Here is a 25,796-nt window from a genome sequence, read left to right on the forward strand (position 1 = left end):
GCGTTCAGTTCTGTTTCCTCCTCTTAGAGGCAAAGCTCTGCACACACATCATCTTATTCACTGCTCATCAGAGCTCTGATGGTAAAGAAGGAAAATGAGGCTCAGCGGGGTTCAGTAACTTGCCCAGCGTCCTGGAAAGTCAGCGGTGTGTTGGTAAATGATCAATCACAGACTTTCAGGGTGAGGGAGGGAGCCGTGATGCACACACTTTTCCCACAGGGTCTGGATAAAAGGACAGAGGGCCATGGTCTCTGGGAACTTTCCTGAGGGGAGGCTGAGATCCTGCGTGCCCAGAGTCCCTGGGGTTACCACCAAGCCACGGCAGCCACCATCTACCTTTGTTCTGAAGAGCTTCAGCATGTTATGTCATTCAGGTCCCACATAAACTGGAACTTGCTGCCTGCCCAGACCCAGGGCAGAGGGCATGCAGCTGGCACACGGCAGCAGCTGCAACTCGGGCCGAGAATGCTGAGTATTAGCCACACCAGGGCTCTGCTGAGACTGGCTGTGGACAGGCAGGCCTGCCCAACTGTGAGCGCTCAGGGTCAGATAAAGGCCTCTCCAGGCTCCTGACATGCCCAGGGGATGTCACGGCAAGCCTCAGTGTCCCCCCAGCAGGGTTCCTCTTGATGAGAATGCTGCTGAAGCTCTGGCTGAAGGGTGACAGGAAGAGGGCATGGTGAACCGAGTGCCCCCAGGAGTGCAGCAGCTGCCCTGGAGCCAGGCCCTGGGACATACAGGATGGAGAGATGGGATTCCTTCCTCTCTCAGCAAAAGGAGCCTGCCTGAGCTCCCTCAGCTCAGCCCAGAGAGGGAGGAGCCGCTGCCCTGGGAAGCTCAGCCAGGACAGGGGAGCAGGACCTCCATGTCAAGGTCTGGCGGGGCTGGTGCTTAGGCTGGGACAGGCGGCACTGAGGCGTGAAGGTGCTCAGGCAGCTCTCCCCTTCTCAGACAGACTTCCTTGACTCAGCCTGTCTTTGACACACATAGGGAAGGACTGGAAGGGGGAGGGGGAGCTACAAGGAGCCAATCATCCTACACCGGGGCCTTCAGGGCTGGTTCTCTCCGAGTGTGTGTGAGTGTGAGTGTGTGTGTGTGTGTGTGTGCGCGCGCGCGCGCGCGCCCGTGCACCAGCGGGGATTTCTGTGATAGAAGCAGCCAGATTCCGGAGAGAGAGAGAGAGAAGAGGAGGGGGAAGAACAAGAGGAGAGGAGAAAATTGGGGGTGGGAGAGACAGACGGAGAGAACAGCAGTGGGAGAGAGAAGCACAGCAGGGGAGAGAGAGGGAGAAAGAGAGAAAGTGGAGGGGAGAGCAGGAAGGGAGGGCGAGCGAGAGCAAGCAGAGAAAGGGGAGGAAGAGAAAGCGAGGGAGCAGGAGGGTGCGCGGCGCGGAGACAGAGCTTAGAGGGATGGGGTGAGGGCAGGAGGAAGCAGAGGCAGAGCGGGGGCCGCGGGCGCCTGCCACCCAGCATCCGAGGGCGCTGCCAGTTCAGCGGCGCACCTGGGCGCTTGCCCGGAAGGTGGCGCGGGGCTCCGGGGTGGCTGTGCGCCCTCCGGGAAGCCATGGCGGCAGGGGCCAGGGGTCGCCGGGCGACGGGCTTCGCCATGGCGGCGCCGGGTTGCGGGCCCTGAGCGCGGGCGGCGGGCGCGCACCATGAACTCGTGGGACGCGGGTCTGGCGGGGCTGCTGGTGGGCACGATGGGCGTCTCGCTGCTGTCCAACGCGCTGGTGCTGCTCTGCCTCCTGCACAGCGCCGACATCCGCCGCCAGGCGCCGGCGCTCTTCACCCTCAACCTCACGTGCGGCAACCTGCTGTGCACCGTGGTCAACATGCCGCTCACGCTGGCCGGCGTCGTGGCGCAGCGGCAGCCGGCCGGGGACCGCCTGTGCCGCCTGGCCGCCTTCCTCGACACCTTCCTGGCCGCCAACTCCATGCTCAGCATGGCCGCGCTCAGCATCGACCGCTGGGTGGCCGTGGTCTTCCCGCTGAGCTACCGCGCCAAGATGCGCCTCCGCGACGCTGCGCTCATGGTGGCTTACACGTGGCTGCACGCGCTCACCTTCCCCGCTGCCGCGCTCGCCCTGTCCTGGCTCGGCTTCCACCAGCTGTACGCGTCCTGCACGCTGTGCAGCCGGCGGCCGGACGAGCGCCTGCGCTTCGCCGTCTTCACGGGCGCCTTCCACGCGCTCAGCTTCCTGCTCTCCTTCGTCGTGCTCTGCTGCACATACCTCAAGGTGCTCAAGGTGGCCCGCTTCCACTGCAAGCGCATCGACGTGATCACCATGCAGACGCTCGTGCTGCTCGTGGACATCCACCCCAGGTGAGGGGAGCCCCAGGTGAGGGCTCTGGAAGGGCTGCAGGGGAATCGGGGGCAGGAGGGGGGTCTTTGTCAGTGGAAGGGGTCCTTGTCTCCCCCAAGCTCCAGTGTGCAGCCTTGGGCAAACCGCTTTTCCACTGAGCCTCCATTCCCTTTTCGGACAACTGAGGTGGGAGAGGGGCCAATGCTGCTGGTCTTAAGACAGGTGCTTAAAGCATCAGCAAAGCAGGGCCACCAAAAATGTGAGTGAAACAATGTACCTGTTCTTTGAAGCATCAGAGTAGAAATCACAGAGAGTCGAACTTTGTTGGACTTCTTATGCTTATTTTGTGTGTTTGTAGTTTTCACCTTATGTAGCGTATGGGAAGGCAGTGATCTCTGTTCACTGCTTACCACCTTTAAAAGGTTTTAATCAGGCCCTGAGAGCCTGGCCTAGATGCTTACAGAGCTCCTTAAGAGGTCTCCAAGCAAACGTGCTGCTCCTCTGGGTCTTGCCTTTCTCCAGTGTCTGTGCTGTCTCTGATCCTGCTCCAGTGTGTATGTGAGTTTGTGGGCTGCGCCTTCCTCTGTGGCTCCTTAAAGGAGCATCCGAAGGGCTCTGAGGGGAGGAGGGCCTCTTCCTGCCCTTCCCAGACAGCACTGGCCGCTGTCTCCTGGACTTGGAGCCCGGAGGGCCCTGCAGAGGGAGAGTGTCACCCCTGAGGCTCCCGGGACAAAACCTGCCCACTTACCTCCACCCTCACCTGGCCGCTGTTCCTCAGGAAGGCAGTTCCGGTGCAGATACCCCTCTGGGAACTCCTGCCGTCCCCTGGCGCCTCTCAGAGAGAGGAGAAGCTCTTTGCTAAGGTGTCCTGAGCTCACCTCGGCTTTCCTTACAAGAAGAGGAAAGCGAGGAGGGAAACGGCTGGTGAGGTCTTTGTGGACTCTGCTGTTTTATATCCCATTGTCCCAGGGAAGGGCAGGCTCCTCCTCTGTTGCCCAGAACTCTAGATCAGGGGGCTTTGGCATCCGCACGGCACCGGACAGGGCTTGGTCCCTAGGGTGAGAATCTCCCCTCCCCCAGGGAGATGCACGCTCACGGCTGAGGGGGGCAGAGCAAAGGTGTCAGTCTGAGCAAGGGCTCTTTCAATTCTGAGTTTTTCCTGTCTGAGCGACAAAAAGAAAAGTCCTTGAACTTCGCTGTGTCTGCACATAGAAGGACATGCGTATGTGTATTCATTGTTCCCCCTGAGAACAGCCCTTCCTGATTACGTGCTGGACCAAAGCTGTTAGTCACGGACTCTTTCTCGCAGAATCGCTTACAATATGTGCACATAAATGACTGATAGCACACAGATGCCCCAGCATATGAACCCATGCGTGTAAAGGTGTCTGCTTCACACACAATCTCAAGTGTTCACATATCAACTGCATGTGTAGCAGACAGATCACCACACTTGCACATGTCGCAGGGGTGGCGTGCATACACACGTGCTAACTCACTGCGTGTGTCCCTGCAGGGTCCATCGTCATTTTAGGGAATATTCTGCAGCCATAACCGCAGAGCTATTCCCCTTCCCATCACCCAGGGTCGGAGGACCTCCCTTCAGAAGGCGCATCCCCAGGATGGACTGAGACTGCTCGAGAAGCTGTAGGCAATGTTGTTTAACTCCCGGGACTTGAGTGATTCCTATAGTGGGCTCTCTCACTGGAAGTCGAACAGTGGAGGAGTGATTGAGCTGAGAAAGGAATCAGTTCTTATTTAGACCAGTACAAACTCCATTCCTGCTCTTCCTCCAACTCCCAGAACAAGAGGGGTGGTGGCTCGTTTTCAGCCTATTTAGGGTGTAAGGCGGGCTCCACTCTTGCCAATCTCTCACTGACTCCATGCCAGACGCTGCAGAGAGAGTTCCCAGAGGTCTCAGGAGCAGAGGCAGCTGCTCTGCTGGCCTGCAGTCCCCTCTTTTCTCCTCCACTCCCCTCTGGGGGGACCTTGATCTCTTCTAAGCCCCAGAATGCTTTGAGGATCCCCTGCTCCCAGTGCCGCCGGTCCCTGCAGGGCCAAAGAGCAGCATCAGTCTGCAGTGGGGAGAGGAAGGGCTTCTGGGGCGAGGATTGCCCTCAGCCAGTTCAGACGGGCCCCAATGGCCCAAGGCTGGCCTGAGGTTATGGAATAGTGGGCAGATGCGACAGCACTGCCCCTTCAGTGAACATGACCTGCCTTTCTCTGTGGGGTCGGTCCCAGAGTGATAGGGTGGGCGATGGGCCACACAGGAAGGGACCAGCTCCCTGATAGCTGATCCACAGGCTTCTTTTTGGCGGCTCCAAACTCTTCTTTCCCACAAATGAGAAGCTGCAGAGCTAGTTCGGAGGGGCTGCCCCTAGGAGCCCCAAGTCTTAGGCACTAAGGCTGCAGGAAGATCATCGAGCCTCCAGAGCCAGTTTGGTGCTGAGAGCTGGGGTCCCCTGGGAGTGCCAGTTCCGGATCAGCAGAAGCCAGGCTTCCTTATCTGGACAGCCAGGGTGGCCAGTGGAATCTTTTTTCGCTGGGAGTTTTAACAGCCACCACATTAATAGTCTCCTGGGACTTAATTAAAAGGGACCCATTTTAAGTTCCCTGAGGCCCAAGGTGGCGTCTGTCAGGAAGCTCCCTGCTGGTGCCTGCTCTTCTCACAGTGTTTAACATGGCAAGTGGCAGGCTGGACTCCTTTGCTGCAATACCACCCAGAGATCAGATCAGAGACGTTCCCCAGTCCTGCTTTCTGCAGTGGTTTCTGGAGTTACTACATTCATAAAGCAATTTGGAATTCTTAATATTTATTACCCACCTGGTCCTGCAATTGCTCGGTTTGCTTGGTTCAGTTCTCCCAAACCACTGCTCCGGACCAGTTACAGCCAGATCCTTTCCTGGTGCCGCCAGTGACTTGGGGTCTCAACTGATGTGGAGACACAGGTAGGGAGCCGGGGCATTGGTGTGGCAGCCTGCTCTCCCAGTCCAGTGGAGGGTCCCGCTCACCGGCACAGGTTAATGACTTCACAGGGTAGCGTGCGGGGAAAGCATACTAATCCTTGAAAGCGAGGTCTTCTGAGGGTGTCAGAACTGTGACATTGTAGATGGAGGGATCCATAGAGATAACCTCCTCGTGCCCCTGATTTTACAGATGAGGAAACTGGGAGACGCAGGGAAGGGGGCACTTGCTGAATTTAACAGATCTAGAATGTGGCTCAAGCCAAGACTCACACCCGGGTGGGCCCCTGAGATTTGTGGATGGGGCAATAGTGCAGATGGAGGCTCACACACCGTCTATATAAATATTTAGAAGTTCTAAATTAATCTTACAAACTGTTAAATGAAGTATGTTCTATCCTCCTAGCTTGACAAATACATGTTTATAACGCTTTGCAAGGCTGGGTTCAAATTTAGAATTCTCAGGCTCCTTGGGTTTCAGCCTCGCACGTGATGGGGAGAGCTGAGCTGGCTGCAAGCATGCAGCCCCTGCCTATCCTGCCTCACCTCCCCCCTGCCCCCCGACAGCTCTCCCTGGCACAAAGGCTAGGATCTCCCCAGCACAAAGTGGACACTGTAAGTTGTGCATCCACTTGTTGCTCATCAATGCCACCCCTCAGCTCTCGCCAAGCACGCAGGTAGCATTCTCCACCCTCAGGAGCATGGGCCCAAGGCAGATGCCTGCATACGTTCTGGAAGCAAAATCAGGGCATTTGGGCAAGGAATTCCATGTTCCAAGTACTTAGAGCTTGGTCTAGAATGGAAGATGTGGGCTCTGGGTGTGCACATCCCCTTAGCCCTATGAGCTCTTGATTCCTTGGGGAGACGTATGGGTCCCTCAATGTCCAGGGCCCAGGAAAGGGGCTTCTCTTGCCAGGCCTAAGGGCAGGACTGCTCACACCAGTGTCCTGACCCCAAACTCAAGGCTCTTCTCCACCATCAGCCAGCTCCCTCTCTCGCCTTTTGTTTCATTCTCTTAAACGCCAGAAAACAAATCTGGATCGTTCTGTGAGTACTTGGAGCATGGCTCAAGACCGACACAGCCAGCTGGGGCTCGTTCAGCACCCAGACCCATTGCGTTTTAGCCATGACCACCTCATTTATTGACTTTTCAGATATTCCAGCATTCTCCATCCCCTCCGTCCTATTACTGAAGCCTACTGGGGAATATCTCTTTGACCCCACACGTCACAATGCTGTAGAGCCCATCTCTTTTTGTCACAAGGAAGCTGTGTCCTGTCACAGCCCTCAGGAACCCCCACTCCACGCTCGCACTCTGGGTGAACATAGCTGGCCAAGTTGCCTTGGGGGAGATTTGAGCCTCTCGCCCTCTGCACTGCAGATTCCGTCTGGAAGTCTGAAGACTCCAGCTGCCCCCACCAGGCCCAGGCATATCTCGAGAATGCACTAGTGTGGCCAGTGAGCAGCTTGCTCATCGCTCAGTGATTCCATGAGTGGCAGTGGGGTCTGAGGGGAACACCCCAGATCTTGGAGTCAGGAGACCTGGAATGAGTCTTGGTTCTATGCTGAATCTGCTGTCACCTTGGGCACGGCATAAACCTTTCTGGCCCTCAGTGTCCTCATCTGCAAATAAGTAAAATAACATCTCACAGGACCGTAAGATTTCAAGGAGCTCAGTTCTGCAAAGCTATGGTGGAGAAAAAAATGACAGCAAGTGCAAAGTGATTTTATTATTCTACTGTTCTGGCAGTGGACAAGCTGCTCTCCTACTGGGCTTATACAATAATGATGCTAAGCAAGAGGGTTGCACTGCACCCCTCAGGGCCTGAGGGACGGCCCTGTCTTCCTCATTCCTGCCACCTCCCTGTTCTCACCTGGAAATCACGGGAGCCCTGGGCAGGGAAGATGGACCATTCTCTTCTTTTCAAGAAAAGAGTTCAGGGAAGCAGCCCTGTGGTTCCTGACTAGGAGCACCAGACTGGGAGTCAGTGACTGTGTGCTAACCCCATCTGCACCCCACTCTCTGAGTGAGCAACTCCCTGTCTTCTCTGAGCCTCAGTTTCCTGATCTGTGAGCTGGGTAGAGTGAGTGAGAGGATATCTCATACTACACACGACTGTGGAGTCTAGCCAGTCTGTCCCAGAGTGGAGACCTGACCAGGTCCACGTAGATGTCAACCCCAGGCATGGCATCCACCCCAGACACCCTCTGTGCTCCCAGCATGCCAGGTGCTGTTAAGACTAGGAAACAGCATCGGCAGGGTCCTCGGAGGCCCAGAGAGGGTCGCAGAGCCAGCACGGAGTCCAGACTCAAGCTCAGACCTCCTCTGGCACCGTCCTCGGTTCCAGCTCTCTCTCTCTCTCTGTCTCTCATAAAGGCACAGGGCAGGAAGAGAACTCTTGCAGTGGGAGGGAGCCCTGTGATTTTGAGGTTCAAGATAGTACTGGAACATAGTTATTGTTCATTAAACGTAAGTTGAATGAATAATAATCACGTTAGCATTTATTGAGTGGTTACTCTGGGCCAGCCACTGTCCTAGGTGCTTTTTGGGTGTTAATCTTAATAGGACTCTGTGAGGTAGGTTCTCTTATGACCCTCATTTTAGAGATGAGGAAGCTGTTGCACAGAGAGACTGTGTAACTTGCCTAAGGCCCCACAGCAATTAAGTGGTGAAGCCTGGATTTGAATCTAGAAGTCTGGCTCTGGCATCGCATACTTAAGCACCAAACTATTAACAAGAAAGGACTCCAGGCCAGTGGAAGCTTTCATGGCCTCATGTCCATTGACAAGCCTTGCTTTGTCTGATAGGCTCAAGGTTTTTAAAGCTCACTGTTAAAAATCTATTTTAGAACAGATTTCTAGTATCATCTATTTTGAGGCCATTTTAAAAAAATGATTGCATCTTCATTTTCCTAAGATGTTTTTTAAAGGTTGTTCATTAATTCATACAACATACACTTATTAGGTATTTTCTGGGTGTAAGACATTGGGCTTAGAACTATGGGCACCCAAAGAAATAATGCATTTCCAGAGTGCTTGCTAGTTAATTTTCCCCCTGCTGCACGAAGCCTTGTAGGAACAAATAAAATTAATTCCCCATGTATTTTTACAGCGTAGGAAGTGATCTTGATCATTCTAGTGTGAACAGTGTCCGTTATATTCCCTTAGAGTCACTCAAATATTTCTGTTTACCCTTCTGAAGACCTCCACAGCTTTTACCAGCTGTTTTTAAACATTCCTCATGTCTTTGGGAAAAGATTATCTGATGTGGCAGGGTGAGGGGAGACAGCTGGGTCCTCAGCCCTTCAATGGGGACCCAAGTCCCTCCCGGGGGGGCCTGAGGAAGCTCCTCACTCCTCAGGAGCTTGGTAGCTGGTGAGTCATTTCTGTCCCTGAGAAAAGGCAGCTCTGGTTATAGCTATTATGAAATCCCGTTAGATAAATGAGGAACCAGGATCAGAGATGTTGAGTGACTTCCCCAAGGCCACACAGCTATGAGGGCAGAGCTGGGACTAGGATACCTAAACCAGAGCTCTTTCACTCATCAGGGTTATTCTAAAGCATCTGAGAAATGGACAAAATTGTCAGGGTAAAAGATTAAAGGAGAGCCTGGCCCCAGTACCACCACCAGTTTCTTTGGGGTACCCTTGATAAGTCATTTGTATGAATTTGGTGCTCATATTTTAGGGGATGCCCAGAATACTCTACTCCTCTCATGGGGTGAGTGTACTGAGATGGCTCAGGACACCTGGCTCATCTCCCAAATCTCCAGCCGTTCTCCACTCAATTGCACTGAAAGTTTTGGGGGAAATATTTTAATATTAAAATGAACAGGCCCGTGTTGTGGAGAATATGCTAAACGCACTGCACCCAAGGGTGACCACTATCCTGGGACTGAGAAGGCTCCCAGGATGCGAGACTTTTGAGTTTTAAAACCAGCACAATCTCGGGCAAACCAAGACGTGTTTGTCGCCTCACTGCACCCAGACCTCTGGGGTGGGGACTTATGTCTTTTCTCCATGCCCACCCGTGTCCTGCACACGTCCTAAGAGCCAGAGGGCTTTGGCAGAAGATGCTGCAGAAACCCAGGTGTGAACGTAGTGAGGAGATTTAAGACCGACTCTTGCTGTATGACCTTAGGCAAAGTCACCCGTTTGACTCCCGCAGCTCCCCCGGGCTGTATCCCTCAGATTTTCTCGATGAGATGATACCTCCCTAGGGGTCTGTGATGACCCCAACTAGCTGGGCACAAGTCAGGGGAAAAAAGTCCCACAAGAATTTCAAGGCCTTCAATCAAACTAACATGGAATTGTCCATCTGTGATCAGAAATCTCATGGAGAAGGGTTTCAGTTAAGTATTACAGTGATGGTTCTTGTGGAAGGAAGGGAAGGCTGCCCTGGCATTAATGCTACGCATGAACCTGGCTCATGAATATTCTCTCCACTCTCTGCTTTCGTTGAACAGACTGGCTTATTTTTGGAGCCAGGTCACTGCCACCCAGGCCTGGCTCTGCCAAGTTGTCTTCACTTGCTGGGCAGCTCTGTTCACAGTCTTCCAACCTGTTCATTTTTGGGATTGTGTGATTTATTTTAAAAGTAAAGAGTAGAAACACGTGCCCATATTGGGCCCCGTGGGATGGAGCATGTGAAACCTTCCGGCCGGGCTGCCTTTCCACTCTCCCCGACTGTGGTGATGCACAGACTCGCTGTTGCTCGTGCGTTTCTCTGTGGCTGCAGGAAATGGGCTGCAAGAACTGCTGCTCTGAGCTGGCATGAGATGTCAGTTCTAGAAAGGTCCTGGAGCAAAGTGGAGTCAGGAACAGGGTGTGGGTAGAGGCTTAGGCAGCAGGCTCCTGGTTCCATCCTCAAAGCTGTGTCCCCGATTCTCCAGGGACTTGGCTGTCTCTTAGCTTCACCAAGCTTGGTCTCCAAAGGAATCAAGTGATTTCTCCCTCTGTGACCCCAAAGTGGGGTCCATAGCTCCAGGCAGGGCTGAGGCTTTGGGATGGAAGACACAGGGCTGAAGGTGGGGAGGAAAGGCGGCCCCAGGCCATACTGCACACACAGAGTCCAGGCTGCCCCAGGTGGAAAGGACTAGCCTTGAGTCACACAGACGCAGGTTCAAATCCCACCTCCACTTACCAGCTGAGCAAATCATTTGGCCTTGCTCAACCCATTGTCTTCATTGTAAAACAGGGCAGGTGCAATGCACGTGATGGGTGATATGCACCTGGCAGGATCAATTATGGTAAAGATAAGAATTAGAGATAGTACTTAGGGAGTGTGGGCTCAGGGGCTGGCAGGTGATCAGTGAAGGATATGAGTAGTAATAATACTAATTTATATTTATTTGCACTTGGGCTCTGGGCTAATTGCTTTATGTGCTTTATGCATTGAATGCATTTCATGCATCTGTGTGCTTCATGCGTTTAAATAACAAAACAGTCCTTTGCAGCATTGTATTACATCACTCTCCACCTTTTACAGATGATGACCCTGAGGTTTAGTGGTGTCACACAGCGTGCCCAAGACGTGACCTCAGGTCTCTCTGGCTCCATAGCCAAGTGCCTGCACTCGAGGCCACCGCCTGTGTTTATGAAGAATAACGCATTGTGACCCAGGCAGGCCACCCCCTGAGTCACCTTCTCCCCCTCTCTCACACAGTGTGCGGGAACGCTGTCTGGAGGAACAGAAGAGGAGGCGGCAGCGCGCCACCAAGAAGATCAGCACCTTCATAGGGACCTTCCTTGTGTGCTTCGCACCCTATGTGATCACCAGGTGAGCTGGACGGGCAGCCACGAGCTCAGGGCTTTGGAAGTGATGCAGGGCCCCTATGACCTCTAGCAGTTGCCGGCCTCTCTCTTAGCCACATGTTTCTCCAGAGGATGTGTCGGGTCGGGGGACTAGAGTTGACTTGACCGATTTGTTGAGAAGGAGGGCGCGTGCTTTTTCTCTTCAGCCTTGAATTCTTTTAGATTAGACTCAGAACCAATAGAGTTGTAAAAGGCTCTCTCCAACTTGATTTCCAAATCACATCATTCTGACCTTCTATCCTGGCCTAGCCTCAGGAGGCCCTAAAGGAAAGGGAGAGAAGACAGGAAAACACCCTGCGGTGGTTGGGTTCCCAGTGCCCACTGCCTACAGTGTGGATACCCTGGTCAACAGCAGGGCCACATGCCATCTGCTCAGGGAGCAGGGAGCACGCTCTGTGCCCAGCCAGGTGGGCTCACCTGTCCTATGGCCCCAGGGACCTCCCACTGTTAGTCCAGGCATTGTGAGTTTGTCACGTTCTCTCCCAGTCCCCAACCCCTTACGCCAGTCAAGCTTGCAGTGCGCTGGCCTCAGGGCTGTGCATTCCAAAGACCAGCCTGCTCTAGCTACAGAATTTCCCCCACGCATTTTAGCTAGAGAGAAAATATATCACCCAATCAGTTTTTTGGACTAGAAGGGAAAGGAAAATCCCATAATTTTGTATCCAAAATAGCTTAACTATTTGGAAAGTTGACAATAAAAAGAGACTTTGAGTTTCTATTAGCAGGTGGATGTTGAGCTTGGGAAGTAGGATCTGTATGAGGTTTCGTGTGTGTGTGTGTGTGTGTGTGTGTGTGTGTGAGGGGGAGAGAGAGAGAAGACACAGCCCAACATCCCAGCATCCTTCAGCATCCTCAGCTGGCAGGGACCTGGAAGGGACCCCCTGCCTCACTGTCCCCAGAGTCAGCTTTCATGCCCCGGGGAGGAGGAGCCCACTGTGGCCAGGTCTCCCTGTTTCTCCTTGTCTGTTCTTATGCTGAGCTGAAGCCTGGTTCCCTGTAGCTGCAGCCATGCTCCCAATCCTGCTTTCTGTGTCGCAGGAGAACGTCTGTCCTCTCCTCCTGGGGCCCTGCCAATTTGCCGACGGTGAGCCTGGCTCCCCCACGGCAGCCCCATCTTCTCTTCTCCAGATAGCACAACCCCGGAGTGTCTTCCCCCGTTTTCCTGTGGCATACCACCTCTTCTGGGGGAGATCTAATAGACCTGAATCTCACTTGAAACGTAGGACCTAGGACTGTCTGTAGGTCTCTGGATGGGTCTAACCTGGGCAGAGCAGAGCCATCAATTCTTCCTTCTAGAACTGTCCACTAGACCTCAGCACTATTAACATTTTGTGTGGCTTCCTTCTTTGTGGTGGGGCTGTCCTGTGCATTGTAGCATGTTAGCAGCATCCCTGTCTTCTCCCGACTACCCGCCAGCAGCACCTCTCTCCCCGCCTGTCCCCCAGTTTTGCCAACTAAAAATGTCTCCAGGCATTGCCAGATGTTCCCCGGGGACCAGAATCACCCTTGGTTGAGAACCCCTGGTCTAGACCCGCCACATCCGGCCAGGACGCCGGAGCTGGCATAGATCAGGGTTTTCCAGGGGACACAAAGCCCAGGCATGGAAACAAAGAGGAGTGGACTTCCACTGCTCTCCGAGGGCAGGGCAGCAGAGTGGCCATCAGCATGGGCTCTGCAGCATGCCCACCCAGGTCAAACCCCAGCTCCACTCCTTCCCGCTGTGTGACCTTGGCCTGTGACGTCCCTCTCTGAGCCTCCAGCCTCTCATCTGTAAACCAGAAGTGAGCAGTGCCTCTCTTAGGGTTGTTGTGAGGGTTAAAGGGCATTGAGCACTGGGAGCATGTCACACAGGCCTGGTGAGGATGACATCTGTGGTCAGCACCCTCCCTCAGTACTTAGAGCACCACCCGCAGTGCTGGGCCCAGGGACGGGCTACTGCGTGAAATGGAGCGGATTAAATCCAGTGAAGAAAGAGGCATTGGGAAGGGAGGGCCTGCAGACGCTCCCTCCTCTTAGATCCCACAGTAAAGGGAGCTGTGGGTTAACGAGGTGAACTTGAACCCTCAGAGGAGAATAGGTAAAGTGGCTCCAACTTCAAACGATTGGATTTTCTCTAGCTTAATCTCATTCCCCGACAAAATTTTCCTTTTTTCTGATTAAAGCTTGGCTGTCTCTACTGGTGCCCAGAAAATAATATTTCAGTAAAATTGATGATAGTTTCACAACTCGATATGTTTCCTCCAAATGGATTTGATGCATTTTGAGTTTTAAAAACATTCACAAACTATTCATCTTTTATGGAGACCAATGGCAACTTATTGAGGAGAAAAAGTCAGCCCCAGTGAATGTCATAAATACAAAATATGGCTCTGGTGAAAACCTCCCCCTGCCCCACGGCCACCCCCCACCCAGCTCCTGCCTTGGCTTCCCTATGGATGAAGGGCCATCCTACGCAAACCTCATAAATATGCAAACTTCCCCGCATTTCATCTCAGCACACGTTTCTCCAGCACCCTCTCTGTGCAGAGCTTTATGCAGAGCCCTGCAGAGGAGGCATGGGCTTGTGAGGTCCTGCAGGAGACCCCCTCTGAGAGAGATATTGACCCTGTAGATACGTGCCTCTCCCCTGGATGGAACTTCATGTCATGTCATTCAGCAGGGACAGGGTCCAAGGGTTCTGAGGCAGGAATAAACTCTCCTGGCTGGTGCTTCCTGGACCAGGCTTGTGAAGTGGCTTGGCTCTGCAGGGGTGGGCAATCCGAGTAGAAGGGACAGCATGAGCCAAGTCTAGAGCCCTGCGAGGGAGGCCCCAGCCACAGGTCCCTTGGAGCACTTGAACGTGGCCTGTCAGAACTGAGATGTGCTCTAGGTATACAATGCACACTGGGTTTCCAAGACTGAGCATGACAAAAGATACACATGTAATTCATGCTTTTATAACAATTGCACAGTGAAGTGGTAATATCTTGGATGTATTGGGTTAAATAAAATATACAGTTAAATTAATTTCACCTGTTTATTTTCCCACCTGTGGCTTGCCTGCTCCTGTTGGGCAGTGCTAGTCTGCGGTCAGGGAAGTCTGGGTGTGAGGTGTGCCGACGCCCTGGCTCCCAGCTCTCTCTTTCCCTTGACCTTCAGCCGCTCATGTCATCCTTCACTGACCAGGAACCCACTGGGATCCCCCTTCCCGCAGCTCTACGAGAGTTCTCAGAACTTCTTCCCTCCCTTCCTTCCCTGCCCAGTGTCCCTCTCAGTATCAGAGTTTACCCGGGAGCAGATACGGAGCAGCCAAATCAGTGTGTTCTTCCGCGAAGTCAGGTGTGTTGAGGCAGGGGGCCTTGGAGGGCCTGAATGGGGGACATCAGACCCCAGTACAGGGTGGCAGGGAGGGGAGTTTGTGGCAGGCAGATCCTCGTGGTTAGTCCCCCTGAAATTACAACCCTCTTAGAACTACCTCCGGCTGTCCACACCCCTGCCCCAACACCCCTTCCATGATTGAGGGAGAAGAGATTCTGAGGAGGTGCCTAATCTTTATGGTAGCTGGGAGCCCCAGAGAGGCTCACCCCAGGGACACAAGCACGTGTGAACTCGCTCATCGCACGCAGGGGGCCCTCTGGGCTCCAGGTATGTGCTGGGCGTGGCCAAGATCCCATCAGAGCTACACTTCCACTGCCGGGGCATCAAAGCTGCCAAACTGGGGGTGGGGAGAACAGGATTTGCTCTGACACTTATCTCCAAGGAGCCTGACCCAAACTCTCCCATCTTACTCTGAGTCAGGGCTGAGAACCACACATTGATTGCAGGGAGAAATCAGCCTCTGGTAAGGAATACATAAAATAATCCATGCAAGTCATTCAGCACAGTCTATCTTACTATCACCAATACTGGAATCGGGACCACTAACACTTCTGGTGGCGATTGACTCTTCTGCTGTTCTTCTCAAGCTGGTTTCCGACCATAGACACGACCACCCCAGTCTCAGGTGAAGCTGAAGACAGACTATGCTCTGGAAATGTAGTTGAGGATTTAATTTCTTATAGGAAATGATTTCTTATAGAGAACCTAGACCTGTGGGTTTTGGAAGCAGAAGGTTCCTTAGCAATCATCTCATCCAGGGAGGGTAAGCTGGTTGTACCTTGCAGGCCAACTGGAATCCACTGCCAGTGGCTAGCCAGAGCACGTATTGAGAGGATTCTGAAGCCAGGCTGGGATTAGTGGGAAGGTGCCCTGAATCACTGGGATGACTCCCCCGCCCAAGGAGATGAGACACATGCTGTATGGTTTTTAATTCCCAATCTGGTGCAGTGCTTTGCCAACTGGGCTTCACATTAGCATCACCTGGAGAGCTTTAAACCCAAAACCATACCTGGACCTCACATTTGACCAGTTAAATTAGACTCTCCAGGTGTGGGGCCTGGCATTTGTGGTTTTAAAATCTTCCAGGGGATTCTAATCGTGAGTGGTGGTGTGAACCACGGCTCCAGTGCACATCCACACACCCATTTTACTGATGAAGAAACTGAGGACTGGATTGAGGGGGCAGTTGAATTGCCCAGAGTCACACACTGAGTTAGTGGTGGGTCTGGGCCTCCAACCTCAGTGGGCTCTCTACTGGCTCTTCAAGCTCTCAGAAAGGTCCAGTAGGTCTTTGCAGAACCCAACCCTCCCCTGCATTCCTGCTCAGGTCGGTGACTGTGGCATTAAAGTGCCTGGCACACAGAGATTGCCCCTGACCGCCTTCCTCAGGACCTCCTTACCCTCTAAGGGTAGATCACCAAGGCTTGCTGTATGACCATGTTGTGTTAGGGTCCTCCCGAGAAACAAACCCATAGGAGAGAGAGAGAGAGAGAGAGAGAAAGAGGCTGAGAAGTCCCACGATCTACCATCCACAAGCTGGAGACCCAGGAAAGCTGGTGGTGTAACTCAGTTTGAATCTGAAGGCCAGAGAACGGGGGAGCTGATGGTATAAGTTCTGGTCCAAGGGCTGGAGAAGATGACATGAGATGTGCAGCTCAATCAGAGGCAGGAAAAAGAGGTGAATTCCTTCTTCCTCCACTTCTTGTTCTATCAGGTCCTCAACAGATTGGATGATGCCCACCCAGCTGGGGAGGGCAGTCTGCTTTACTGAGTCCACTGATTCAATGCTAAGCTCATTTGGAAACACTCTCACAGATACACCCAGAATGTTTAATCTGGGCACCCCGTGGCCAGTCAAGTTGACACATGCAATTAACCATCCCACATACTCCTGGATGCATGCCGGTTGGGTGTACCTTGGCTGGCCTTGTGGAGAGCTGCCCTGCCCTGGGACAGGCAGAAGCCTGGGGGACAGGGCAGGGTGGGCCCTGGAGAGTGCCAGCACTCAGGATCAAGGAGGTCACCTCTGGCTGCACAACACAGGCTCTCCTGGGGCAGTAGGCACTGCCTGTGTCCCTCCAACCTGCCAGGTGTTCGGTGATGACGGTTCAGGTCAACTGAGCTCTCTGCAATCTGGGCCCGAAAGACGGAACCTGGAAGATGAGGCAGGTGCGGACCCTCCCGGGGGGTCAGGTCCCTGAGGGGTAGGGTTCTCGGCCTAGTTAGGGTTAATGAGCACCGGGAGGCAGCATGTGGGGTAGAGGTGGGCTTCTGGGAGCTATTCTGGCAGGAGTATATTCTGGCAACAGGCTAGCTGGACCTGACATGGCTCTGCCTTTCAGGTCTCGGAAGCTTGCTCACGTTATCCTCCCGGACCCTACAGCGCCCCCTAAGGGGCGGGCTGGGCAAGCCGTGTGAGCTGCGCTTTGCAGATGGGGGAACTGAGGCTCAGAGAGGAAAGGGCTTGCAAAGGTCATTTGGCCAGCAAGGCACAGGGAACTGGGCAGCCTGAACCCCAAGCTCCGCCACCGAGCACCCCAAGGACTCCCCTGATACAATGCCACCTCGTCATTCTCTGCCTCCTTCCTGTCCATAGAAATAAAAGTCAAAGCCACTGAGGCAGCAACAGGCCGATCCTGTGGAATTCAGAGAGGAGAATTAGAACAAGCTCTGTCTCTTAAACTAATCCTGTGAGTCCCTGCTCTGTGCAGGAAGCTGTACCACCCTCCGAACCTGGATAATATTCTAATTTTAAAGACGAGGATACTGAGGCTCAGACAGGTTCCAATCCAGTAAGTGACTCAGCCAGGGTCCCAGCCGGGTCTGCCTGGAACCAAAGCCCGTGCATGCGGCCCTCACACTGCTCACGCTTCTCTCAGAGCACGCAGGCTCATGCTTTCTTTCCCGAAGGATGCAGGAAGGCACTTTGTGCCACGAGCCACTCAGAACCAGAAAGCTGCAGTTTCTGAAATGATTGAGATCAGCTGTTCAAGTGTCACTTAAACCCCTCATTGAGCTGTTGGTGCAGAAACTAGTATTTCCCACAGCTCCACAGTGACCGTTTCTATCCAGGCAGCCCGCCTTGCTACTCCCACCCATTCGAGCCATAAAAATGGAGACATGTGCAAGGGTGTGGGTTAATGTCAGGACAGCTGCAGGGAATGCTGAGAGCTGGCAGAATCAGAACCCTGAGGAAGAGAAGGGGCTTCTGCTGTGACATCTGCCACCCCCTTGAGTTAATCGAGAAGATCCAGCTGGCTGGGAGGGAGTCCCTTCTCTTTCCCTACAGTCTATTCTCATCTGCCTGATAACTTTCTCAGCAAGGGAAGTATCATTCTTGGGTCAAGAACCATTCAAGTCTTCAAATAGGTTCTCAAGCTTCCCTTATGGGAGAACATGAAGTCTTTATAACTGCACCTGTCACTTACTAGACACCTGTAATGCACCTAGGAAGTACATGATTGCACCTAGTACAGCTCTCCTGCAAGATAAGTACTGGAATCCTCATCTCATAGAGGTTCAGAGAGGTGAGATGAGTTGCCCAAGGACATAGGAGTAGCAGCTGGCGGAACCAAGGGGTAGACGTCAGCGTCAGGCTTACTGGCAGTAATTTAGCCTTGTGGCCATGCTACATCTCCAAAGCCTGGGGGCCAGGCACTGGAAATACAGAGATGCCATCCATAGGTTTTTGATCCAACTTCCTATGCCCAAGCATCTTGCCATGAACCCAGACACAGCACCCAGACTCCTGTGGGTAAAGGTGTGTGAGTCCTTTCACTAGAAGCGGTGGGTTCTCATGGAGTCACCTCTGATCTCCTGCCTGGCCGACAGCAGCTTGCATAGACCTAGAGTGGGGCCCAGAGGCTGTTAGTGCTGGTGGCTGGAGCCATCGGCAGACTTGGTTGGCACAGTGCTGACCATGCAACAAATAACCCTCAGAAAGACAGTTCCCCAACTGCACTGACCAAAGAGCACCTGCGCCTGCATGCTAGGACCTGTCACATGACCATGGGAAACATTTGGAAACTTCTACCTTCACTCTTAATAGGAGTCACTACCCTCTATTCACACAGTCACAGCGGCTCGCATGTCCTCAAAGCCCTGGTGGGTCACATCTGACTCTTTCCAGAATGCTGGAGCAGGGGCTGAAGGTCTACGACAGTTTCTCGCCCAAAAGCTCTAATTAAATATTTTCTGAATTAAAATTCACATGTCTAGAAGCATTTGTAAGACTATTATCTCTGCAGCAATATACGCTTACAAATAATTAGGGTTGTCCCAAATCATCTGAGCGGGGCTTTGAGGCATTTGCAGATCTGACAGCACCATTATTGTGGCTTTCCAAAGTCATGGAATTATGTAGATGGGAGAGGAGTTTAATATGCAGGTGGCTCTCCAGTGTTAATATTCTATTAATAAAATGCCTTTTCCATTCTAATGTCTCAAGAAAATTTTTAAGTGTCAGCTTATTACTTACAGGGCTTCAAATACGCAGACCAAGTTCTCTAGAAGTCTTAAGAAGACATTGGGCTGGCTCCCCAAAGAATGTCCTGTGGCCCATGTTGCATTTGGTGCACAGTGTGTGTGCGTGTGTGTGTGTGAGTGTGTGAGGGGGGTGTGGGGAGAGAGGAGAGATGATGGAGGCATGGAAGTGTAAAGAGAGGCGCTAATTTACGACTTAAATTCAAGAGTTGAAAGTCAAGGTCTGACTGCACCACGGAACTGAATCAAGGAGGTACGTGGTTGGGAAGGCACATGGTCACTGGTGCCCAGAGTCCAGGGTTCAAATCCTGGTTCCTCCACATTCGGGCCATGTGGCCTTGACACATCACTTTGCCCTGGTTCCTCCTTTGTACAGTAGGAAGAACACGATCGGGGGGCTTGAGACAATGTTTGGGAAGTCGTTATCAAGGACTGAGCCCCTGGGGGCCTAGAGGAGGGGCTGGGTCTGGGCTGCTGGTGTTACTGATCCTGTTCTCACCCCAGAACTTAGTTTCCTTGGAGATTCTTGTTGTCCAGTAGGGTTGAGACGTTGGTCTCTCCGGGGTTCAGAGCATGCCTTGGAGTTCTGGTAAATGTACCCCCATCCTCCCTCCAGGGACCAGGTCTGCCGGGCTGTGGGGGGTGGGGACTGGTGGTGAGAGGTCCCTATGGAGTAAGGGGCAAGGGGGGGCAGGCTTCCTGGCCTCATCAGCCCTCTGCTGTGACAGCCAGCACAGAGACCTGCCCGTGACCCAGATCAGAGGGCTTCCTGCCAAGAGAAAGGAGCGTGGCTCCCTGGAGGAGTCTCCCTGACAAATACAGAGCAAAGGGGTGCAGAGGTGGGGCAGGGTGCATAGGACTGAGAGGTAATCCTCCGGTATCTGCTCTGTGTCTCATCGTGAGTCAGAAACATATCTCTGTGCTTTGTACCCTGCACCATTTCACACCTCCCACCTCCGCATCCCCCCAACCCCCAGGGTGCTGCCCAGATTCCCCCAGGTGCTCACAGCATGTCTCTGAGCTGCCTGCATTAAACTCACCGGAAATGCTTGAAAAACACAGACTCCTGCCCTCCTCTCCCCTCCCCCTCCTCCTCTCCCCTCCCCCTGACCTGACTTGCAGACCAAGTTTGTGGGCTCTCCCCACAGGGGATTCACGTGGGGGAAGGATCTCAGGCCATGTGGGGCAGGTGTGCATTTTGAGCACAGAAGCATAAACGTTTCTCTCTGAAGGGAGCCTAGTGACAGACGGTTTTCCGGTTCCTACCCCAGGCAGTACAGGGAAAATCACCTTGGTGCCTAATGGAAGGTCAGGGGCAGGGGGCAGGGAGCCACGCTTGTCGGGCAAACCTCTGCTTCCAGGAGGGCAGGGAGGGAGTGGTGCCCTGCCCCGGGGCTGCTAATGCTTCTGCAAACTCTGAGGGTCGTCCTTGGTACACAGGGCTCCAGGAGTGGGGTGGGGGCTTGGTACCATTTTGATGTTGTTATGACCAGGGACCTGCAAACAACCAAATCCTGCCTAACACCCCCCTCCATCCCCATAGGCCTCCTTACTTGGTGTGTATTAGTTTTACAGTGCTGCCATAACACCCTACCACCAACTGAGTGGCTTAAATGATAGAAATGTGTTGTCTCACAGTTCTGGAGGCTAGAAGTCTGAGATCGAGGGGTCGGCAGGGCTGGTTCCTTCTGAGGCCCATGAGGGAGAATCTGTTTCAGGACTCTGTCCGGGCTTCTGGTGGTTCGCTGGCAATCTTTGGTGCTCCTTGGCTTATAGAAACATCACCTCATCTCTGCCTTCCTCTTCACATGGCCTTCTCCCTGTGTGCATCTGGGTCCAAATGTCCACTTTGCATAAGGACCCCAGGCATACTGGATTAAGGGACCGCCCTAATCCACTGTGACTTCATCCTAACTAATTACATCTGCAACGACCGGATTTCCTAATGTGGTCACATTCTGAGATACTGGGGGTTAGGACTTGAACTTATGAATTTTGGGGAGACAGAAGTCTACCCACACAGGGGTTTAACAGAAGGAGACAAAGTCCCACTTTATTAACACCTGAGCCCCATAACCCCTAAACAAGGGGCTCTTGAGTCAGACCTAGGTGGGCAAGGGGCTGACACAAGAGGCAAGTTACCCATTTACCTACGATGGCCGGGGTCAGGGCAGGAGCGGGGATTCAGTAACCCATCACGGGGAGTAAAAGAGAGAGAGGGCAGAGCATGGCGGGCACTGCTAGCACACAGTGACCCTGCCCACGAGGAAAATGTGACTGACCAGAATAAAAATGCCCCTTTCCCAGTGGGGAGGGTGTTAGGACAGGGCGGGCAGAGCTGGCATGAGAAGATGGGCTGGAGCGTTCCCTTTCTAAAAGGTCATCTGGAGGGGACTGCAAGGTCATCCAAATGCCTGCCCAGATCTGGAATTAGAAAGAAGCGGTTGTGGCAATATGGGAATTCTTGCCCCTTCTCAGTCCCCTGAAACAAATGGGGGCTTGGAACTGTCAGAGCTAGGAGGAAGCAAAGCCAGCTCCAGCAGGCACAGGACGGGGGCCGGGGTCCAAGTGCACAGGAAAAGCAGAAAGCGGGTCAGCCAGCCACATCTGAGCACGGAAGGGGGCACCCCAGCTTCGGCCTGGCCCGGCAGCCACACCAACTGCAACAGTGTCCAGGACCGTCCTGCTCCGAAGCATCGCTCTGCCTGGAGGCCCTGACAAAGGCGAGACACGAGCTTTCCAAAGCAGAAGTCGTTGTGCGCACTGCGGACAGGGACAAGTGACGAAAGCGCTGGGTAGCACGTAACTTCATGGAAAAGGAGTTCTCAGGGGTTGGGTGGGACCCCAGAGCTCATATCATGCAATCTGCACAGCTGAGATTTGAGTCCCAGTGTGGCCCCGGTCAGGACTCGGGCTGCAGGCAGATGGAATGGGGGTTCCCATGTAGGAGATGCTGGCTTGCTGCTCAATCTCTCTGAGCCTCGATCTCCTTATCTGTAAAATGGGAATGACGATACCCATTCTGCGGGATAACTGTAAGATTAGAGATTGTGCATCAAGTATTTGGCCCAAAGTAGGCACTCAGCTGGGAATTATTACCCAGCCAGGCGAGTTCAGACCCGACATAAAATCTCTGAGTAGCAAATGCAATAGATTTTACCTCTTAATTATCTAAGTGGTGAAATTTTAAATTGCCCCAAATAATTTTGTTCTGTGAAATCTACAGAACCTGCAAATAATAATTTTGATCTTGCTGAATGGTTTGATGATATTTGACTCTTTTAATAAATCCCCTTGGGAGAGCCAAAATGCTAAAACTGAATTTAGCAATATAGAGAAGACTAGACATTTTGGAAGAGCAATTTGGCATCGCATAGCAACAATGTGTTGGCATTCAGCTATTTCATTGTTATTATTAGGTGTGAATTCTAAATTCAGGGTTTTTGTCCCTTAAATTCGTCACTTCCCAAAATAGATTTCTGAAAAGCACAGATTTCCCAAAGGCTAACAGCTCCATTTCTCCATGCGGGCTCCCAAGGACACGAGCAGAAACGCGGCCACATTCCCCCACGAGGTCAGAGGGCGAGGGCGGGCAGTGGTGCCAGACACGGGAAGCCAAACAGAGGGGCCTCAGAATGGACTCGCTAAGGATTGGGAAAAGGGGCATTGCAGTGGAGGATCATGCCCCACCAGCTCCCTCCTCCTCTGTTCGTGGGCTTGTCCTCACAACCTCAGCCCAAAGAAGGCTTCAAGGAAAGCCGTAAAGTTGGCAGCACAGACTTACAGCCCAAGCTCAGTCCTTTCTGTACCGGGGTCCTCACCTGGGCAGCCCACCAAGCTGAAAGCCACTGCTGCCTCCATCCTGCAGACACCTCAGGTAGAATACAGGTGCCAGATCCCAGTCAGAGCACAGACTGGACCTTCCTCTGCCACTGACTTGCTGTGTGACGTTGGGCAACCTCTTTCCCTCTCTGGGCCCCAATTTCCTTATTTGACAGCAAGTGGGGGAGAGGGTAATTTATGATCTCTGAGCTCTCTCTCCCAGCTCTGTGGGTCTTTTCTGCCTTATGCTTATGCTGGATAATGTCCAAATATGGCCAAGGGTGCTGGACACACTTGAGAGGGGAGAATAAGTGGCTTGATTTGGAGGGAATTCCGTTTACACAGAGCGAGGCTTTTACTACCTCACAGCCTGGCATTAGCACCACTGAATGGAGTTGTTCCATGGGTACTAGGAGGACCCTCAGAAGCGTGCCTCTTGGACACATGGGCTACATCTTCCCTCGCTCCCTCCCAAAGAATGAGGGTCACCTTAGGGTACCCTGGCTGCTGCTATTGCCGGGGTCACTAGAATCCCAGCCCTGGGAAGAGGGCTTCCTCGCCAGCAGATTCTTCCTGGTGCGAGACATGCTTTGAACTTTGCAGAGTATTTGCAAAATCACTCTCAGCCCTTCCTCCCAGGCAGCCTCCTTAGGAAGGCGGAGCTAGGATTTGAAGCAAAGAATCAGACTCTTCTAGTTGCGATGGTCATAGAGGTGATCTTATTCAACCTCCCCAGTTTTCATCTAAAATATCCAGGCCCAAGGAAGGGAGATGACTTGCCCAGGGTCACACAGCAGGTCAGCAGCAGAGTTGGAGCCAATGGCCAGGACACAATTAGCTATGAGCCCATTGCTTGGATAAGCTTGGGTTCCAGAGTCAGACAAACTTGGGTTCAAATGCTGCCTTTACAATTTACTGGTCATGTGATCTTGGGCAAATTACTTAATGTCCTTGGACATCTGTTTCCTCACGTGTGAAATGGAGACAGTCATATCTCCCAGGGTTCCATGAAACCACTTGGGAAGTGCACAGTTAGCACGGTACCTAGGATAAAATACGTGTCTGATGAACGTGCACCGTCATTACTGTTATTGTTGTAAATTGTTGTTGCTGTCATTGTTACTTGAGAAAGTCTCAGAGAAATTTAGCTTGGCCGGGAAGCTGGGGTCCGGGCTCAGACTGGAGGTCTGGTCTGTGGCCGCCCCCTGCAGCGCCCAGCTGGGCTCCCGGTAACGGCCTTCCCCGTCTCTCCACAGGCTGGTGGAGCTGTCCTCCACGGTGCCCATCGGCTCCCACTGGGGAGTGCTCTCCAAGTGCTTGGCCTACAGCAAGGCCGCGTCCGACCCCTTCGTGTACTCCTTACTGCGACACCAATACCGCAAAAGCTGCAGAGAGATTCTCAACAGGCTCCTCAACAGGCGCTCCCTCCGCTCCTCGGGCCTCACAGGAGACTCCCACAGCCAGAACATCCTGCCGGCCTCCGAGTGAAGGACGCCGCCCCTGCTGGAGAGCTGGGAACGAGACCGCCGGTGAGAAGTGGGGAGGGAGGGCTTGGGGCTCCCGGGAGGCCACCACCAGCCGCCACCCCCGGGCAAGCCCAGTGACTCTGGTTCCCTGGCTTGTTGAGGCTCTGAAGCCTGCTTCCTGGGTCTTCAAGGGCAGGTGTCGGACCGTCCCTGTTTATCACCAAAGGATGACCATGGGGCCTGCTCTGGCTTTCTTTCTGAGAAGCTCCCTTGAGCTCCTAGACTCGCCAGGGGCTTCCCAGGATGACGCTTGGTCCAGTCGTGATCAAGGACACAGTGCTGGTGGCAGGCGGGGAAGCATGGCGTCCACCTGCTCCCTAACCGCTGGATGTTGGGCTCCATGCTGAAGAAAAGTGGTGGTCTCCGTGGGACATCAGTCACTCCGAGAGGGAGGTCTGCTGTGGCCGTTTGGCCCCACATCTAACATGGCTCCTCTTCTCCACATGGTAGTGGTGGCTGCCTTAACCCAGATAGTATTCAGCTGGTACTCACTCAGTTGTGCTTAGTTGGAACTCTTGGGCCCTGCACCCAAGGGGAAAGTGTTTAACAACTAGTGGCTACCCAATTGTTGCCGACCAGTTGTCTTAGAAATGGTTTATTGGATTCAATTTTTGTCCCTCTTTTCCCCCAAAAAGCTAACGTTTGTGTGTATAGACAATCTTAGCATGAAAGTGGTTTAAATAGGCAGGTAATTCATATAATAATGTTCTTTGAAGTCTGACCCTGAAGTCACCTTCTTCTGATTTACATGTCATAGCTGTTGGAGCCAAGGGGAGGCAGGAGGAAGGTGGCTGGCTGGTCTCCCCTCCCCGATTTGTGACCTGAATTTGCAGGAAGCATTTCACCTTGTCTCCCACATCTTGTCCAGCGCGTCCTGCAAGATGATGGACAAGAACTGACCTGAGCAGAGTTTTAGCCTCGATTTTAAGGCATTGGGTTCCATTATCCTGGTGGCTCAATATCCTGTAAGTTGATCAACAGAAAGTAGACGCTGCCCGAGGTGATGCAGAAAGTGCCCTGTGCTAATGATGAGAGAGTGAAATTTTTATTGAAAACCATAACTATAGCACATATGCCGACCCATTAGCAGCCTCTGTCTTGATTTAATAAAAACCAAGGTGAGTGGACCGTGCTTTCTGCCCGTCCGTCTTTGATTACCCTTTCAAATGACGTGTGAATGCTAAGAGCAGTTACTTCACCGTCCTCCACTCTAAGTGATTCCTCCAGGGTGGAAAGGATGCGAGCAATAGACCCAGGTGGCTCATTCTCTCTTTCCAGCTCTGCACATTTAACTTTAGAGGTATAGAGGGGAGGACACAGTCCACTGGGGACCAACCAGGAAGAGCCTGGCGCTTTTCACTGCCAAGTGGCCCCAGTATTGAAACACAGAGACGTGCTGTGCGTGTCTATGTGAAAACATGTTGTCTTATTTACCTTAGCTCCTCATTTAGAAAACAAATGACTGAGCCTGGCCTAGTCTTGTCTAATTTCAAGATTCCTGTGGATTCTAGAACGAGGACAGAAGTAGCT

General features: G+C 53.0%; 1 protein-coding gene across 1 annotated transcript; it reads left to right on the top strand.

The window, feature by feature from the left end:
* Window positions 1-1,568: 1,568 nt before the first annotated feature.
* Window positions 1,569-25,796, top strand: GPR26 (G protein-coupled receptor 26). Its single transcript, XM_004438891.3, has 3 exons — window positions 1,569-2,322; window positions 10,931-11,044; window positions 23,997-25,796. Exons 1-3 carry the CDS (start codon window positions 1,655-1,657, stop codon window positions 24,226-24,228), a joined length of 1,014 nt encoding a protein of 337 aa, XP_004438948.1. The 5' UTR covers window positions 1,569-1,654; the 3' UTR covers window positions 24,229-25,796.

This window comes from Ceratotherium simum, chromosome 6 (assembly GCF_057802395.1).
Source record: "Ceratotherium simum simum isolate JZ-2026a chromosome 6, ASM5780239v1, whole genome shotgun sequence".
Taxonomy (NCBI): Eukaryota; Metazoa; Chordata; class Mammalia; order Perissodactyla; family Rhinocerotidae; genus Ceratotherium; species Ceratotherium simum.